At 43.5% G+C, this 19,635-nt stretch overlaps 1 protein-coding gene across 1 annotated transcript in view; it reads left to right on the top strand.

Moving 5' to 3' along the window:
• Window positions 1–19,635, top strand: part of Pde6b (phosphodiesterase 6B) — a 43,134-nt gene that overhangs the window by 5,136 nt on the left and 18,363 nt on the right. Inside the window, exons 2-3 of the mRNA NM_001106024.1 lie at window positions 9,464–9,616; window positions 10,139–10,228. Coding sequence (NP_001099494.1) covers window positions 9,464–9,616; window positions 10,139–10,228 — 243 coding nt within the window. The remainder of the gene's footprint in view (window positions 1–9,463; window positions 9,617–10,138; window positions 10,229–19,635) is intronic.

Genomic DNA, 19,635 nt, shown 5'->3' with positions numbered 1-19,635 from the left:
AGTTTCTGGGTTAGGGATGAAGGCCTGTGTCCTCTTTTCCCTTCGGCTCTAGGACCCCGCTCAGGAACAGACCCACACAGGACTGTGCATGCTGACACAGTCTCTGTGAGTTCATATGTGTTCCAGCCCTGTTATGTCTAGAAGGCATTCCTTGGTGTCCACCATCCTTTCTGGGTCTTACACTCTATCTCCTCTTCCACAGTTTCCTGTGCCCTGAGGGGAGGGATTCGATGGATTTTGAACTGAGTATTCCAAACTCTCTCTTTCCCTCCTCTCCCCTCTCTCCCCCTCCCTCCCTCCCTTCCTCTTTTCCTCCCCAACCCCTCTGAAGGGAGGGATTTGATGGACATCCTTTAGGGCTCTCTCTCTCTCTCTCTCTCTCTCTCTCTCTCTCTCTCTCTCTCTCTCTGCATTCTGTCTGGGGGTTTCTGTATTTGTTCCCCTCTGCTACAGGACGAGGCTTCTCAAAACCACTGAACAAGGTACAGGTCTATGAGTAAAGCAGAATGCTGTTCGGAGTCAGCATTTTACACAAACTGAGACGAGAGGGAACCAACGAAACGAGTCATGTGACCACAGAGGAGTTTCTGGGACCTACTATGGTACCTGAGCCTCTCCCTTGTTTTATGTAGCTGGGTTCTAACTCCTGAGGAGAAATCTGGAAACAGCATAGTCTTGACAACAGCACAGGCGTTTCCTCATCGAACCAATAGCTGGTCTAGAGCAAATTTACCACATAACATCCTATACTCAAGGAGATACCATTTAAAAGGGTGACTTGTGTAATTTTTGAGCAAAAAGTTGTCTTGGCAATGTTGCCAAAGTCTCTCACTGGGTAAAGAAAAGGTTTTCTAGGGTCAAATTCTGTCAAATTATCCAAACTGGCCATTGGCTATCTGTATATCTTAACAAATATCATCATCCTTCTCATAAGCAAAGAAAAATTAAAGGGTCAGAGTCTTACGATACAGTCTTATTCTGACTGTAGTTTCCATTCTCTTTCTGCCTCCGTCTGCGTCATCAGACCATTTTAAAGACTATATTTGAAATTTTCATCAAGTTGTACAACTCTAGCTCATAGAGCTCCAGAAAAGAGTAATCATTGACCTCAATAATTGAAATCTGTTTTGAGATGTTAGAGAAAAAAAAGAGTCCAGAGTCTAGTCTAATCTACAGGTAGACAAAAGAATTAGAAGGCAGTGAACAGTTATAGTATGACAATAGATATTTCATTTTCCTTTAGATGTAATTCTTTTAGTAACACTGATTTTTTTTTTCAAAACGACTTGCTAGGTGAGTTTCATTTTTATCAAATTTGACTTACACAAATACAATTAGAGAAATTATTTCTCTTATAAATAATCTCGGACATAGGAACCTTGAAGCAAGAAAGCCAAACAGAGGTAGAAACTAAATATAACTATATTCCCCAACCCCTTGGGCAGCAGACCTACTTCTGTAACTTGCAAATTGTAAAGGGAGGGCCCTCAAAGCCAGAATCCTGTGCACAATTTAAAACATGTCATTCAGTTTAAAGACAACTTCTATAAGAATACATTTTACTGACCCTGTGCAAAACAATCACAGGATCAGAAGAAAACTGAAGTATCTATAGGTCCTTCTTAAATTTTGGAGGACCCAAATAAGGAAAAAGGAAAAGCTTCCATCATTGCTTATAAAAATGTGTTCTGTTTCTGTCAAATTTCTATAAGCCGTATAGAGCTTAAGGAAGTTTTCTTAAACCTAGAAAAATATCTACGATACAGCAATGTTTCAAATAAGACATAAAATCACTGGAAGTGTTGGCGCACACCTTTATTCCCAGCACTTAGGAGGCAGAGGCAGGCAGATCTCTGGGTTCAAGGACAGCTTGGTCTACAGAGTGAGTTCCAGGACAGACAGCCCTACGTAGAGCAGAAGAGACCCTATCTCAACAAACCTTGTTAAAAAGTTGTTTTGCTATGTAATATAAAACTAAAATATATACAAACACACACACACACACACACACACACACAAAGAGAGAGAGAGAGAGAGAGAGAGAGAGAGAGAGAGATTGGCATCATAAAATGTAAGACTTCTGTTTCCTAGAGAATTATGAAAAGAGAGAAAGATCCTACAAAGTTGGTCACATCTTGACAGGAAGCCATTAAGAACAGCATTGTAGGTGCCTGGTGGAATGGTATGGGAGCCATGAGATGCTGGAGGAGGACATACAAACAGCATTTGTACAGCATGTGTGTACATCATGCTACCGAGGCTGCAAACCAAGATCAGTTGCCTTGAACAGGGGCTTGGTGAAACTGTCTGGTTTACAGGGTCCAAACACGTTAAGGAAATCCCCAAAGAAAAACTTTCATTCTGGACCTTTAAAACAAACGATGTTAGCACCCGGCTACAATACCAGTCAGAACTGAGGCAGTGGTGGGGGTCATCAGAGTCGATGGAAACGTTGAGTCAGTCACCATGTTACTTAAGAACTTAAACAAAAACTTTAGGGCGGGAAAGCTGTAGGTAGAAAATGATTCAGAACTAAAAACACTAACCTCTTGAAAATTTTTACCAATCAAATCAATAGTTCTGGAAATTTGTTATTTTAACACTGTGGGTTACTCTCTGGTTTTATGTTTTCATAACAATGATGTCTTTTAGGAAAATCTATCAATGTTTTAGTGAAAACCCACTCGTTGGCACAAAGTTCATTTGTAAGATTAATCTATCAGAAACCTACAGACTTCTTTAGCCCTTAGTCTTCCTACAAAATTCTTTCTCATACAAAAAGTCCTTTCTTTTGGAATCCTTTGCAGGTAAAACTACATATAACCAAGATATTTTACTCTTACTTTAATTTCTGCTGAACTAAAGAGCTAACCTATGAAATAAAATATTTTAACTGTCTACCATGTACTCAGACTTTGTGAGACTTTTAAAAACATTTATTGTGTATGTGCATCTGCATGCAAGCAGGAGTGCATGTTCACACACCCACAAACTATGCAGGAGTGCATGTCCACAAATGGTGAAGATCAGAGGACAACTTGTAGGCATTAGTGTCTCCTTCCAAGATGTGAGTTCCAAGGATCAAACTCAGGTGGCCAGGCTTGTTAGCAAGCATCTTTTTTTTAAAAAAGATTTATTTATGTATATGAGTGCTTTATCTGCATATAGACCAGAACTCATTACAGATGGTTGTGAGCTACCATGTGGTTGCTGGGAATTGAACTAGGACCTCTGGAAGAGCAGTCAATGCTCTTAACTGCTGAGCCATCTCTCAAACTCCTGCAAGCATCTTTACCACCGGAACCATCTCACCAGCGAAGGAGTTCCAGAAACACGTTTCCTCATAGAGCAATCGATGAATTTGGTGTTTTAAATTACTCAGGGATGACTTGGAGATCACATGAGTGTCAGTTAATTTCTGATAGTATAGTGTAATTTTGGAATTACATTGAAAATTCAAAATTAATTATTTGCTTACTTTTACCTAATTTATTTATTTTTCACTCTTAAATCTAAATTGCTTTTGACAACTGAGATGTCAGTCTAGTGTCAGGCTCATCTTTTGTTGTTTTGTTGGTTTTTTCAGTACATCTCAACTTTCCCCTCCCTCCGCTCCTCCCAGTCCTCCCCCTCTTCCAGCCTTCCCCCTCCTCCTCTCTCCCCCAGATCTACTTTTCCTCTGCCTCTGAGGGTCATCTCATCTTTTTGTTAAAGAAATGCCCTATGAATGTGCTATGCTTTTTTTTTTTTTTTTGGTTCTTTTTTTTTGGAGCTGGGGACCGAACCCAGGGCCTTGCGCTTCCTAGGCAAGCGCTCTACCACTGAGCTAAATCCCCAACCCCGAATGTGCTATGCTTTGACACTCAGGGGCAATGGGCATATTTCCATGTTGTGTGCACATGTTCTTGAATCACAATTCCGTAACTTGTGATCTCAATCATCTGACAGTGGAAAAGGTAGATCTGTATTATGCTTAATGTTGACAACGAAATATATGTTAGGTTTAGTTAGGCCAATGATATTAGCCTCATTCATCAAAGACCTACACTACCAATACCTTTACAGTTTAAGGCTTCCCTCTCTGTCAAACCTACATAACGCAGTGAACCCAGAGGAAAACATGCTGACCACTCTGAAGACTTCAATTATGTTTTACCAACAAGTTTTAAATCAGCTTATTGATCAAAGATTCATTTAAATCATGTGAATGAAAAAGCTTCTGGATTAACGTATTTTTAGCAAGCTTAGGTGTACTCAATTTATGAGGATTCGTTTATCTCTAAGCCAATTAAAAATTCAGCTCTTATAAATCCAAGGTAGAAAAATCGCAGGTTCACAACATAGATACACACACACACACACACACACACACACACACACACACACACACACACACACACAGAGAGAGAGAGAGAGAGAGACAGAGAGAGACAGAGACAGAGAGACAGACAGAGAGAGACAGAGAGAGATACAGAGAGACAGAGAGAGACTACATAATCACACAGAGAAATAAAAGCCAAAGTCTTCCTTTAATTGGGAACTGGGGGTAATGTTCAATGAGATAACATAACGCAGGGCCCTTTGATCACATTTTTTATCTGCAAATCTTGGTGCTAATGGGTATCTACATCTGATCAGATGACATTAATCTTAATCTGCGAGAGGAGATCAGAGAAATAGAGCACAGGTTCTGTGAGGGATCCTCACTCAGAAATGACAATCCCAAAAGTAGAATTGGCGAACTGGAACCGATAAAAATCAGTTTGATGCTGGGTGTGGTGGCACACAACTTTACTCCCAGCATTTAGGAGGCAGGGGCATACAGCTTTCTGTATGTTAAAGACTAGTCTGTTCTGCATCGTCTGTTTCAAGTCAGTTTTTTCCCTAGCACCATGGCCTCCACTGCAAACAAATAGATGTGCATTTGGAAGGCTGGGTGAGTAAATGACTACAGGTAAATGGGTGAGGGGTGAATGCATGGGTGAGTGGGTAGAAGGACGGGTGGATGGATGAGTCAGTGAGTGGATGAGTGTTACTGAGCAGCACTGGTACCTGCCTGGCCTATATAGCCAGAACAACAGGGTACAAAGATATGAAAGGCTGAAGGAAGGACAAGGCTATGCCATAGCACAGCAAAATCCTCAGAACAGAAATCAGACCATAGCTCAGGGTCTCTAGAGTTCTCTGCCCCTATCCTTACCAAAGACATGAGAACCCCTAGTTCTGCACACACAGCTCACCCCTTCTCCTACTTGTCATCTCCTAAATGTCACAGAAGGTTTGACCCAGGACACTATGTATCCCTGGTCCCTCCCCTGCAGTAGCTTCTCACTGGGGGGCTCCATTCAGCCATGGAGCCAGACTGGGACTCAATCCTGAGTACAAGACACGGTGAGGTTATGTAGCCAGATATGATGGGGGTACGTTCAAAACAATGGACGAGTAAAGGCAGGGGCTGGCACTGTGACTCAGTGATAAAGCACTTGTCTGACGTGCAAAAGGCCTTGGGGTTCTGTCCCGAGCACAGCAAGAGTGCAGAGAGACTTACTGTTCATAACAGACAAGGGGTAGCATCAGGATTACTACTAAAACAGTGTCCCTGAAAGGAGGAGCTTTGTGGTTGATGTCACGTATATTTCTACTGGAAAGATTATATTCCCTGAGGATCCAGCACATCCCTGAACAGATGTTGCTCAAGATCATGCCTCCTTGTGCATTGTATATTCAGGAAAGGTGGTTGGGAATGGCTCTGGGGTGGAGAATATAGCATTATAATGGAGTAATAATGAACATTGTTCACCTTGGGTTATCCAGAAAGGGGCTGGAAGGTTTGATTATTTTAACCTTGTTCTGTGTGTCCTTCTCTAGAGGACTTCATCTGAAACAGTCTAGAGTAATGCAGAAGGCATTTAAAGGGACAGCAAGTTCCCCAGTAAACAAAGTTGACTTATACATTTCTCCCAGCTACCAAAGAAGTTTGGCTGTGTGGGCCATGGCTTCAGGAGACCCAGGGATGTTTGAGGTAAAGAAGGGATGCCGACGATTAGGGGTCAGCAGAATAGAAAGGATCTTGGCCTAGACAATGGGCACGGAGAAGTGGATCTTGGAGAAGTCTTCTGGTCAAGAAGTGTCCCAGGAGTCCACCATATTTGTGTTGCATATGCATTTATATCTTGGCACTGAAGAGTTCAATTCAGTCTCCAGGGCCTGAGTACTTATCACCTTTGCCCACTTTCAAAGCAGTCAGATATTCTAAGTGGGAAACGATGGGAGCAAAGAAGCCCTGAGAAGACAGGAATGGACAAGAAAAGCAGGAGGAAGCCTGCAGATGCTCCCGAAGCCACAGGATGACAAGGAGGGAGTCTGGGAGCCGCAGGGCTACATGTCAGTGTTCACTGTAGAATGCAAATTTACATCACATACATAGAAGGGCTAGCCTCTAGAAGTCTAGAGGTGACCAAGAGGCTGAAGAGACACTCTCTACATGGGGGGCTTGTAGGGCCAGGCTGAGGATGAAGAGCTCCTGGGGGCATTTGAAGGCCCAACCAAAGACATGGCATCCTTGACTTACTGAAACACATGTGTGAATGGCAGGAAAATGGAAATCAAGGAAAGGTAGAAACGTGGTTATGAGGGATTGATTTGCTTAAGGCTAGTAGATTTGTCTCAGGGAGCTCTATAGTCCTGTTTTACTGGTGGAGTCACAGAAGGAAGTTCAAAAGGGAAACTGCTAGTCAGACTTGGCATAGATATCCCCAGAACAATCTCACTCAAAAGCAGCTTCGCAGAGGGACACAGAGCCAGACCTACCATGATGACCAAGCCCAAGTTCTACCTGATCTCTGGCCCTGGACTCTAACACTTATTTACCCTTTTCCTAAGAGTCTTGTCTTGTTAGGATATGATCCTAACCATAATGATACTAAGATCCTGTGGGCATAGCCTGTTGGGTGAAGATACTAGAGTATCCCGAGGAGGGTATTTGATATCCCAGGAATAGGTGAGGTTGAAGGATGTTACCACAACATAAAGATTGTGATTCTACATCTGGGGCCAACAGTAGGCACCTGATAGGGAGACTGGGGACCTCATCAAGAAGGCGGGAAACCCAGGAAGTCAGATGCCATGGAGAAGAGAACATGGCAAAATAAAGGGTTTGAGAGCATTTTAAAACCATGGCTTTGGTCACAGTTATTTCCCAGCAGGGGAAGGAAATGTGGAGAGACAGCAATGACTAAGTTATGTTCCGGAGTGGAGAGATCAGGTCAAGAGCAGAAGATAGGGAGGTCCCAGGCTAATCTACAGCTTTACTTACAAAATGAGACTTAGACAATGTATAGATAAAGATGAGCAATGAAGTTAGGTGTCAAGTGGGGGTTGAAATGTGGTAAAAACCACGTTAATAAGAAAATCAAAATGAGACAACTACCAAGTATGACTTTTGTGCCTTGCACACTCTCTGAAAGTCACATCTGTAGATTTGTGGGCTTCTTTGGAGGATCAAATGTACTTCATCTAAGAGCACTAGTTCTCAACATTCAAAATGGTGCAACCCTTTAATACAGTTCCTCATGTCGTGATGACCCCAATCATAAAATTATTTTTGTTGCTCCTTATAACTGTAATTTTGCTACTGTTATAAGTTGTATTATAAATATCTGATATGCAAACCCTGTGAAAGGGTCATTCAACTCCCAAAGGGTTCATGGCCCACAGGTTGAGAACTACTGATCTAAGAGTCAGATATGCAAAACCATGTGACCCATCTGAGGATCAAATATGTGTATCTGTGTGCGTCATATGAGGGTGTGTAAAGATCTATGTATACCATCCAAAGGCAATTTCTTGCTCTGTGCAGAAACACCTTGATATGCCTTGGTGTAGTGAGTGCTTCAAGACTACTGTAGAAGTAACCTGCAGATCGAGATTAGCCGCTATCACCAGTGGTTGGTCAGGAGATAGGTGTGTGCCAACCACCAGGTATCCAATGATCACAGTGACAAACCATGGGGAGCTACCCAGGATATGCCAAGAGAAAAGAATATCCAGGTAAATCTCTTCCTCGGAGGGATATACCATGTGAACAGAGCCTTGTACCTGTGATTTAGCCAGAAATAGTTGGCAATCTTCTGCGATAAGATATTAATGCTTATGCGAGTAATGTCATCTCTGTCAGGGTTTGCTGCTCATCTTCTTTCTCCACTATCATCATATGTTGATTTACCTCTATCTTAGTGCCACATGGCAGCCAGGTGGTGGCTGCTTCTCCAGGAATGAGAGAGGGAAGAGGAAGAGTTGACTTTAGCCACCTCCATCCCACAGAGAGGATGGCCCAATCTTCAGACTCCTAGTAGGTTCCTATAGCTAAAATGTGACCTTGCTAACATGCTACCATGGAGACGGAATGCCAGCAGGGAAATTTTCAAGCTGCCCATAGGCCTGAGCTATGGAGAATTACGACAAATCACTGGGCTTCAAGATAACATGGCCCTCAGGACACATAATAAAGTCTGTTAACAGTGGGGCCTGTCAAAGGCATTGATAGTCGTCCTCCATTCACCAAACAGGAATGGGAAAGACATAAAGGTGCTCCAACTTTCTGAGACAGAACCTGAAGAGAAAGTCACAGCCTTTTGCCTCAGTCACTATGCCAGGGCACTTTAGTCTCATGTAAATAAAAGAATAATCAGAAAGCAGAGAGGAAGGCAGCGCCATGTCTGTTAGGAGCTACCCGGCTCTAACTTAGTACCCTGACCCTAGCTTAAATAACCTGTTCCTTTCAGGGGTGACACTAATGTCAGAGGCAGGATTCCTTTTATATCTTGGGGTAGGGGATGTAGGAGCCCTTTCTAAGCTCTCCTCAAACCCTCCCTGAGCCCAGAGATGGGCAAAGCTCACTGTGTCACAAAGTCTCATGGTGGACATCGGCAGAGCATAGGGTTAGTGGTCAGATCCCAAGACACAGGGAACTCTCAACTGCAGCTCTCCAGCCAATTTGTCTTGGTGATAGCGTCCTGTAACAAGCCACCAACCACAACAGAGTCCATCCTTCATGCAGTCAAACTTATTTTTCCAGGAAGAGTGTGCAGCAGGCTTGGAGGGGGCTGGAGGTAGAAGACAGCCACCTGGGCTAAAAGTTATGAGGGTAGGCAGTGGGGCAGGCTTGAGCAGAGAGGAGGCCAACTTTGCCCAAGAGTAGACAGATGCTCGAAGACCTTCTAGGGGTTATTTGGAAAACTTGGGAGACTCCTTAGGAATCAGAAGTTAGGTGAACTTTATAGAACCCCAGGAACAGGGTGAACTCTCTTTGCCCAGAGACTGTGTCTTGAGTTCAGAGGTAAGGCTACTTGACATCACAGTGCTAGTCTAAATGGTGGCCGCCAAAGCAGAGGTGCTCCCTCCATAAAGACCTGGGAGCACCAGGCTGCCAACGATAGCGGTAACCTCTCTCTTCCCACTGCAGTGTCCTCACTTCAGCCCATTTGCCGATGAGCTCACCGACTACGTGACAAAGAACATTCTGTCCACGCCAATCATGAATGGCAAAGATGTTGTGGCTGTGATTATGGCAGTGAATAAATTGGATGGTCCATGCTTCACGAGCGAAGACGAAGATGTGAGTGCTGGAAGGTGTTCAACACACAGCTCTTCCCACGGCTTTGCCCACTGTGTCTGCATATTCACCACCTCCCCGCACGCCTTTGCTCATCTGCGTGCAATTATCTCTCTCTAGTCATATGCTTGTGTGGGCCATGCCTCTTGACAAGTCTAGGTCTGAGCTGTGTCCCTATGCTAATCTGAGTGTGTGCGCTGTGCTTATCCAGAGGCATCAGCCATGGCCACACAGAGATTTGAAGAATCTCTGTGTGTCTCTGTTTATCTGGGTGTATGGGCTATACCCGAGGCATTCATCTTTGTGCATATAACTCATGTCCCTTTGTGTGTGATCCATGTTCCTGCCCCACAAGACTGAACCTTTGTGTGCATGTCCACACCCATGAGTGCTAACTATAGCTTATCAGTGTGCTTGCCTGTGTGTGGCACTTCCTCCAGGACCATTGGGGTACGCTTCTCTTCTGTCCATGTGTCCTTGAACATCTGGATTTCTGACTCATGCTGTTATTAATTGTTGTTTCAGGTTTTCACGAAGTACCTGAATTTTGCTACATTAAACCTGAAGATCTATCACCTAAGCTACCTCCACAACTGTGAAACACGCAGAGGCCAGGTACCTGTATGCTCTGGCTGATCCTTCCCCAGCCTTCCACCCTCATAGGCTGTTTTGTCTTCATGAATGGCCAAGACACTGTGATGTCCAATCGAAGCACGACTCTGGCCTAACAGGACCATTCATGTTACCAGTACAAAGCTGACTAGGGGGCAGAAGTGCTATGCTCACTTAGGCAGGCAGGTTGGGAGGAAGAAACTGGAAACGTCCTCTGCTCATTGCTACAACCTGACCTAATAGGCACAGCTTCCTGCAGAGTCACAGACAGGTTCCAATCTCCTCAGACACTGCCTTGGAACTCTGCAGGAACAAGAGTGAATTGTTAATTAACTAAGCACAGAATCTCCTTGTGGGATTGGGCCTGACAGAGAACCTAGAATCTGTTTGCTTTGCATGAGATAGAAATTTGAGTGTCCAGCTGGGTTCGTGTGCTGTAAGTTTAGAACACAAGTGACTGTGGAAATTTGAAAATGTGAGAGAAGAGAGGCAGAGCCAGGGTTGGGGGCCACGATCTTGACCATAAGCTACAGCCCAAGAGCTCAGAAGAGGTCTCAAGGCAAAGTGGTTCTCTTACCTGAGTCTCAGCCTGTGGGAACCTCTGAGAAATTCCAAACAAGCCGGGTACAACAGGATATGTCTGTATCCCGGCACTCAGGAGGCAGAGGCAGGGTGTCTTAGTCAGTGTTCTATTGCTGTGAAGAGACACCATGACTACTGTGACTCTTATGAAGGGAAGCATTTAGTCAGGGCTGGCTTACAGTTTCAATGGCTTTCAGTCCACTGTTGTCAGAGCAGGAAGCATGGTAGAATGCAGGTATGCATGGTTCTGGGAAACTGAGAGTTCTACATAGGGGTCCACAGGCAGCAGGAAGAGACAGTCATAGTGGGCCTGGCTTGGGCTTCAGAAACATCAAAGCCCACCTCCAGTGACACACTTCTTCCAACAAGGCCACACCTCCTAATAGTGCCACTTTCTGGTGACCAGGCATTCAAATATATGAGTCTAGGAGACCATTCTTTATTATTGTTGTTGTTGTTGTTGTTGTTGTTAACTTTACATCCCAATCACAGCACTTCTCCCTCCTTTCCTCCCTCTCCCACCCTCATCATCTCTCCCTCCATTATTTTTATTTATTTATTTGTTTGTTTGTTTATGTATGTGAGTACACTGTTGCTGTCTTCAGACGTACCAGAAAAGGGCATGGGATCCCATTACAGATGGTTGTGAACCACCATGTGGTTGCTGGGATTTGAACTCTGGACCGCAGGGAAAGCAGTCAATGCTCCTTAACCTCTGAACCATCTCTCCAGCCCCTCCCCTCCATTCTTATTCATACCACCACACAGGGCAATCACAAGTTCGAGGCTAGCCTGGGATACATACACAGCAAGACCTTGTCTCAAAGAAAGGGGACCAAGGAGGAAGAGAAGAATGGAGAGAGGGGGAGGAAGGAGGGAACAAGGGAAGGAGGGAAGGGGGGAGAGAGAGAGAGAGAGAGAGAGAGAGAGAGAGAGAGAGAGAGAGAGGGAGAGAGGGAGAGAGAGAGAGAGAGGGAGAGAATGAGGAGTAAAATGGAGGAAGGGAGCTATCTTGAGTGGGTGGTAGGTCATTCTGTGCCTAAAGCCAGGAAATTCAGCCATACAAAAACTGCTGTTAGAAAGTGTTAGACGACAGGTAACTCTGTGCTTTCCAAACTTCTTGTTCTGCCTGTGAATGCTGCGATGCCTCGACCACCCATGGTAAAGATGTGAAAATGTCAGAGAGGAGAGGCAGGGCCAGGGTTGGTGACCACTGAGAACATCTTGATAGCTTGTATCCATGTGGTAATGGTCACTTGCCAAGAGATCTCTGTACAGATACTTCAAGTCCAAGGCAGAGCCTGCCTCCACTCATCAACCAAATGTATAGTATATACAGCCATGAGAGTACAGGGCAAAAACCAAGTTTAGTCACAACTTGGTCCTTGCATAAAGTACCCAGGCATGACACTGAGGGGAGGGAGGAAGAGTGAGGCTAAGAGAGATGAGTGAGGTAGAGAAGCTAGGCCTGCAAGAGGAGGACCACAAAAGAGAGAGCTTCAGTCAGACAGGAGCAGCTGAATGGAGAGCCAGGAATAGTTGGGGCTGTCAGAGGGCTGTGGGGATGGCGAGACCAGTAAGGTAGGCTGACTAGAGGAGTCAGGATTGGAGGCAAGGAGCCCAGGCCATTCTGAGAGGGGGGCACACGGGGTGAGAGCAGTTCAGAGAGAGGGAATGATGACAGGCTCATTGGAGAGGAGAGGGAGGAACAATGGCTTGTTGGAGGGGGTCACAGAGGTAAGTGGTCATTTGTGGTTCTCAATCTTCATTGTACTGTCAGAAATAGAGAAAGGAGCATCAGGAATCTCCAGTTCTCCACCAAACCTATTACATACTCCATAGCCCATGACAGACATACACATGCATGTGTGCACGCACGCACACACACACACACACACACACACACATACACACACATCCCATAGCCTATGACAGACAGACACACACATATACATACCCTACAACCCATGACAGACATACACATGCACGTGTGTGTCACACACACACACACACACACACACACACACCAGAGGTAAGCCACCTACAATTCACCACAACACACATAGCACAGACCACACACCATGCATTACACTTATTGTCTGTTCCACACCATCAAAAATGCCACACACAACCTCACCATTTGCATCTCAGACACAAATCATACACATACATCATACATATTCATCTGCACACAGCTCTCACACAGCTGCAGAGCCTGTGAGAGAGCCTGTGAGCCTCTTATTCTCCAGCCTCAGAAAAGGTCTTTCTGTCTTCCCATCCCCCATCCCAGTGTCTTAGTGTTCTACTGCTGTGAAGAGACACTATGACCATGGCAACTCTTAGAAAAGAAAGCACTGAATTGGGGCTTGCCTACCATTTTGGAGGTTTAGTCCACTACCATTGTGGCAGGGAGCATGGTGGCACACAGGCAGACATGGCACTGGAAAAGTAGCTAAGAATCTCACATCTGGATCCTCAGGCATCAGGAGAGAACCATACTGGGCCAGGCTTAGGTTTTTGAAAGCTCAAAGCCCAACTACCTGTGACACACTTTATCCTTACAAGAACAAACGTCCTAATCCTTCTCAAGGAGTGCCACTTCCTGATGACTAAGCATTCAAATGTGTGAGCCTATGGGAGCCAACTTTTACTCAAACCACCACACCAGGTTGTGTCGAAGTGTCCTGCACTGCTCACTTCCTGCCTGTACTCACAGTCGTTCTTCTGATAGATGTGGATGCTGTCCCTATCTGCTGCCCAGACTTCCTCTCCTACATACATAGGTCTAACTTCAGTCAAAGAAAGTCATTGCTTTCTCTGCCCTTCCTCCACCTTCCTGATAGACTTAAATAAAAACTGAGTGCCTTCTAGAACCTCAGAATTAATCCATTGTCCTCACGATGTGGTTGTTGGTGTCTATTTGAAATTGTGTAAACCTAATTCACAGCACCAGGTGCTCCAGCAGAGCCCACTATGCTGCAGTCACCCTTCACCCTTCACCCTTCACCCTCACCACCCACAGCCCTAGACAACACTGACAAACTCACTTCACAAGTTAGTGACAAGTACTCCTACCCACTGAGCCATCTCAGTAGTACGTCATAGTCTCTTTTCTAACTGGTTTAGGTTTACAGAGTTGAGCCAAATTTGTATAGCCCTCACCAACAAGAAGTTTCTCCATCTTGACGTCTTTCATTGGTGTCATGAAGCTGCCACAACTAATGAACCAGCACTGACTGACAACATTGTTAAGACCACGCTTGATTGAGATTTCCTTAGCTTTTACTTTCTCCTTCTGTCCTAGAAGGCTATCCCAAATCCCACAGGATGTTCAGCTGTCACATCTCCTCAGACCCCTCTTGTCCGAGAAAGTTTGTCCTGTCGGCTTTTTTTCCCATGACCTTGACAGAGAAACCTGGCTAGCAAGGGTCATGGTTTTGGAATTGTTCTGATGTCATTCTTGTGATCAGACTTGGGTCACTGGGCTTTAGAGGCTAGAAGCCTTTCCACTGCAACACAGTGGGGTGCTGCCACAGGGTCTACCAGAAAACCAGGAAACCATTTCCATCCCACCGTACTGTGTCACTTTCACCACCGGAAGTCACCTGACCTGATCTTCTGTCCTTTGCTTTCTGAAGGAAGTCGTTGCTCATATCATACTTGGGAATTCGAGGCATACTCCCTCGGAGTGAAACATCTATAAAATTTGTACTCAGTTAGTAATTTGCTTAATAATTTATTTATGTCTAGATTCATGGGTATTTATTTTCTGCTTTAGGTTGCAACCCAGTATTATTGTATTCAGACAAATATTCCCACCCAGGAAGGCAAACTGTTTTAGCCCTGGTCCTTCAGCTGGCTCCTGTGTCTTCTAACACATTTCATCACTGTAGGAATCCCAGACTTCTCTGGGATGCTTCCTAACCCAGTACTAGAACCCATCATTTCTCTAAGAAACCCTGATCCATCTATTAGAAAGCTCTATTGGAAGCTAAGATCTGAGTATTGTTATAGTCTTTATTGCTCCAATCTCCTCTCACCCAACAAAGGAAGATCATGTGTGCTAACCCACGTGTGCATACGCAGTTGGTATATCACATTTAGCACCATACTGGTATAGAATTGAACATAAGTTTTGATTGATGTTCCTAGCCCTGATCTATTGCCATGAAGATTCTTTTTCGTACGTACTCTCAACAGAGAGACCCTTGGTCCTCTCTTCTGCCATGCACTTGCTAAATGTGAGAGGTTTTTTTTTTAATCAGGAATGCTAATCCACTCCCGTGAAAAAAATCAGAGCACAGAGATTATGCAACCCCCTTTGCCTTCTGTCCTAAAAATAAACCGGCACTTTCTCCATGCCCCTAAGGTGCATAGGTGCTCTTGGTCGACATTCTTTCTTGCTTAGTTTTAAGGGTAGATATGGATATATGTATATGTATATATGTATATATATATATATATAGTGTGTGTGTGTGTGTGTGTGTGTGTGTGTGTGTGTGTGTGTGTGTGACTGGAGAGATGCCTCAATAGCCAAAAATAATTACAACTACTGCTCTTTCAGATGACCTGAGTTCAGCCTGCAACTCCCTATAATTAAACTCATAACTGCCTATAATTTTGGGGGACTACAATGCCTCTGCTCTCTGTAGACACCTGCATTCACATACACATGCATTTATATGCACATATCCACAAATAGATACCTGTTCACACACATTACATACATGCATGCATGCATGCACGCACACACACAACGTGGTCTAAGGCTTATAACTCAACATTCAGGTGGCGGATTCAAGAGGATCACCCTCAAGTTCCAGACCATGCTTGTCTACACAGTAAGCACAGTGAGTTCTAGACTAGTCCAGGGCTTTATAGAAACACCATGTCTCAAACAACAATAACAAAAAGGAATATATTCATGTGTATTTTGGATGTAAGTCCAGAAGTGGATTTTTCATGTATTTTCTCCCAGAGTGTGGCTTGCCTTTTCATTCTCTTAGTAATACATACGGCAAAACAGAAGTTCAGCATTTTAATAATCCCAACTTATTACAGTCTTCTTCATAGAATGGTATACCTAAAACCTCATCCTTAAACCCACGATCACCCAGGTTATTTCAGGCCATGGTCTAGGAGTTCTTGGATTCTTGTAAATGTAAATGTTGCTTTTATTTCCTCGAATGAAGGGATGAGATGAGAGTTGTACCCAAGCTTCGTGAATACCCAGCTTTGGCTGAGGCCAGAGAGTGTCTTTCTCTGTACTAACTACCCCAAGGTCTAGGCCTGGAAACTTGTAGCTTCCTTACAATCTAATCTTCCAAGCTATCTGATTCAGTCTGGCTTCTCCTGGCTTCTGACTGAATTGCTCTGCTTGGCCTCACACTAACTTTGGCAATCTGTTCTAATCTTCTGGCTCCTTCTCATTCTCTGGCCTTTTCTGTCTTCAATTGTCTCCGACCTGTGTCTATAAAACTGTCCTGTCCAAACTGCCACACACACACCACCTCACCACTCCATCTTTTCTCTCTCTTGCTGCTCTTAAGCAGTCTCTCTCTTCCTCTGCTGTTTTCATGTGAGTTGGACATTTCCTCTCTCTGACTCACTCTGTCAGATCTTTCTCTGGTTCATCACTTTATCTGCCCATCGATTAAACACACTTTTGAACTTGGCTGCTTCCTTCTACAAATTAACCTTTCCTTCATTGTAAATGATTAAACGTGTGTATTAAGGGTGTGTCTGAATTTCATCCAGATTATACTGTGATCCAGGGTGTATCTGCATATCTTTGGATATGATCCCTGGCTAGAGCAGCCATGTTGCTGGATTAAAATTCCTTTAAAGATTCTGAGTTTAGGCTCATCATTAGTTTGATGAACACTCTAAAGTCTGGATCTAGATTCACATGGGCATATGGATGTTGAGCTTTTAATCATTTGTGAAAAGACATTTTTTTTCTGTGAATTGTCTTTCCTTGTTGTTGAGGATTAGTTGAGTATATTTGCGGAGATCTACTTGTTTTTAATTTTCCAGGGATTTTCTCTGATCAGCCACTGTAGTTCTAGAGAAAATCTTGAGGATGATAATGTCAGTCTATCAATGTTGTTTTCTGTTCTCAGAATTGTGTTGACTATTCTGGGTATTCTGTCTTTCCACATAGACTTTATAGTCAAGATTTCAAGATTCATAGAATAGCTTTCTGGTATAACTTGGATTTTTCTAAATCTATATACCAAGTTGGAAAAAATAGTATCTTAAAATTTGTGAGTCTTCTAGGGTAAGGATGTAACTCAGTTGGTAAGAGTACTTCCAGGGGTTGTGGATTTAGCTCAGTGGTAGAGCTCTTGCCTAGAGAGCACAAGGCCCTGGGTTTGGTCCCCAGCTCCAAAGGAAAAAAAGAAAAGAAAAGAAAAGAAAGAAAAAAAAGAGTACTTCCCTACCATGCCTGAAATCCGCATTCAATTCCCAGTTCCACATAAAACCTGATAGTGTGGTACATACATTTTTGCAATCCTAGTACGTGGGAGGTGGAGGCAGGAGGATCAGGAGTTCAAGATGATCCTTAGCTATACAGTAAGTTGAAGGCTAGCCTTGGCTACATGAAACGGCCTCAGAAAAAAAATTCAAAATCACTTTAAATCTTCACATTAATTTTGATACTTTACTTCTTTAATCAAACTTTTGAAGTTTCTAGGGATTGGGGAAACAGTTCACAAGCATGAGATCTTGAGTTTGTTCCGTGGCACCCAAGTGAAAAGCCAAGCATGGGAACTTATGTTTGTAACCGCAGGTCTGGGTAAGTGGACACAGGTGAATCTCCTGGAGATCTACTGATCAGCTGACCTCCAATGTTTACCTCCACACAGATGCACACATATATACATGCACCTGCACATATATACAAAAGACTGAAGCTTCAGCACATAAATTTTATACATATTTCACTAGATTTATGCCTAAGCACTTCATTTTGGAATATACTGTAAGGTGTATTGTGTTCTGGTAGTTTCACCTTCCAGTGGTAGAGAGATGGCTCAGAGGTTAAGAGGTCCTGAATTCAATTCCCAGCAATCACATGGTAACTCATATGCATCTATAATGAGATCTGATGCCCTCTTCTGGCCTGCGGGAAGAATGCTATATACATAATTAATTAATAAACAAACAAATAAATAAGTCTTTTTAAAAAACAAAACGAATAAACATACAAATAGAATGATTCCACAGCCCAGTGTGGTGGTGCACACCTTTAATCCTAGCACTCAGAAAGCAGCAGTAGGCAGATTTCTGTGAGACCGAGGCCAGCCTGATCTACAGAGTGAGTTCCAGGTCAGCCAGGGCTATACAGAGAAACCATCTCAAAAATCAAAACAAAACAACAGCAACAAAACATAGGGTTGCTTCATGGTGTAAGGAGATAGCACATTGGACTTCTAGAGGCTGAAGAATGATGTCATCTCTTGTGGTTTCATAGGATTTTTTTTTTAACCTAGTTGAGGAAATTTACTGTATTTCTTATTGCTAAGGTGCTCCATCTTGAGTTAATACTGAATGCTATCAAATAGTTCTTCATCAGTTGATAGAATCATGTAAAACTTTCTTTAGTTTGTTTATTTTAGGATTATATTAGTTAGTTTGGGGTTTTTGGTTTGCCGTGCATTTATTTTGAGCTGTGGTTCCCGAATCATACAGCTAGGTCTTCAACTGCTGGGCTCCGGTGGTCCCCTCACATTACTCTTCTGACTAGCTGAGACTGCAGATGCATGCCACCATTTCTAGTTTATATTATCTGAATTTGAAATGCTGAGGTGGTCTTCTGTGATATTGGTCGTAGGGTGTAATTATTTGCTAAGCAGTGTAATAGTAATGGGGCAAACATTTATTAACAACTGCATTATTGTTACAGACTAGTTTTACCAACATTCTTCTTTTTCTTAGACAATACTTGCTATGTACTTGAACTTGCTGTGAGGCTCTTACCTCCCAACTGACAGAATTATAGGTTCGTCTTACTATGCATGGTAGTTTTGCCAGTGACCAGTGAGGAATTTTTGTATCTATAGCCAGGTGTAGTGGTGCATGCCTTAATCACAGCATCTGGGAGGGAGAAGCAAGTGGGTTTTTCCTGATTTCAAGGCTGGTTTGGGCTACATAGTTAGTTCTAGGGCAATGAGGGTTATGTAGAGAGACCCTGTCTCAAAAATAAAAATAAAAATAAAAATAAATGTTTTTGTATCTATGTTAATGAGCCATATGGATATATAGTTTTTATTCCTTGTGATGTCTTTTTAAAAACCTATATTATTATTATTATTATTATTATTATTATTATTATTATTATTATTTTAATCTTTTTTTTTACAATCTAGTCATTACCCCTATCCTGGTTTGCCCTCCAACAGTTCCTCATCCCATTCCTCCTCCCCTGTCTCCAAGAGGATATCCCCCATCCCCAACCCCACCCCACCAGACCTCCCCACTCCCTAGGGCCTCAAATCCCTTGAGGGTTAAGTGCATCTTCTCACACTGAGGCCAGACCAGGCTGTCCTCTGCTGTATATGTGTCAGGGGGCTCATATAACCTAGTGTATGCTGCCTGTTTGGTGGCTCAGTGTCTGAGAGATCTCAGGGGTCCACTGCTGGTCTTCCTATGGGGTCACCCTCCTCCTCAGCTTCTTTCAGCCCTTCTCTAATCTAACCACAGGGGTCCCCGACTTCTGTCCATTGGCTGAGTGTATCTACCTCTAACTCTTTCAGCTGCTTGTTGGGTCTCTCAGAGGGAAGTCACGCTAGGTTCCTATCTGTAGTAATAGTGTAGGTCTTGGA

The sequence above is a fragment of the Rattus norvegicus genome, chromosome 14 (assembly GCF_036323735.1).
Source record: "Rattus norvegicus strain BN/NHsdMcwi chromosome 14, GRCr8, whole genome shotgun sequence".
Lineage (NCBI taxonomy): Eukaryota > Metazoa > Chordata > Mammalia > Rodentia > Muridae > Rattus > Rattus norvegicus.
This window is presented reverse-complemented; position numbering and strand designations above follow the sequence as displayed.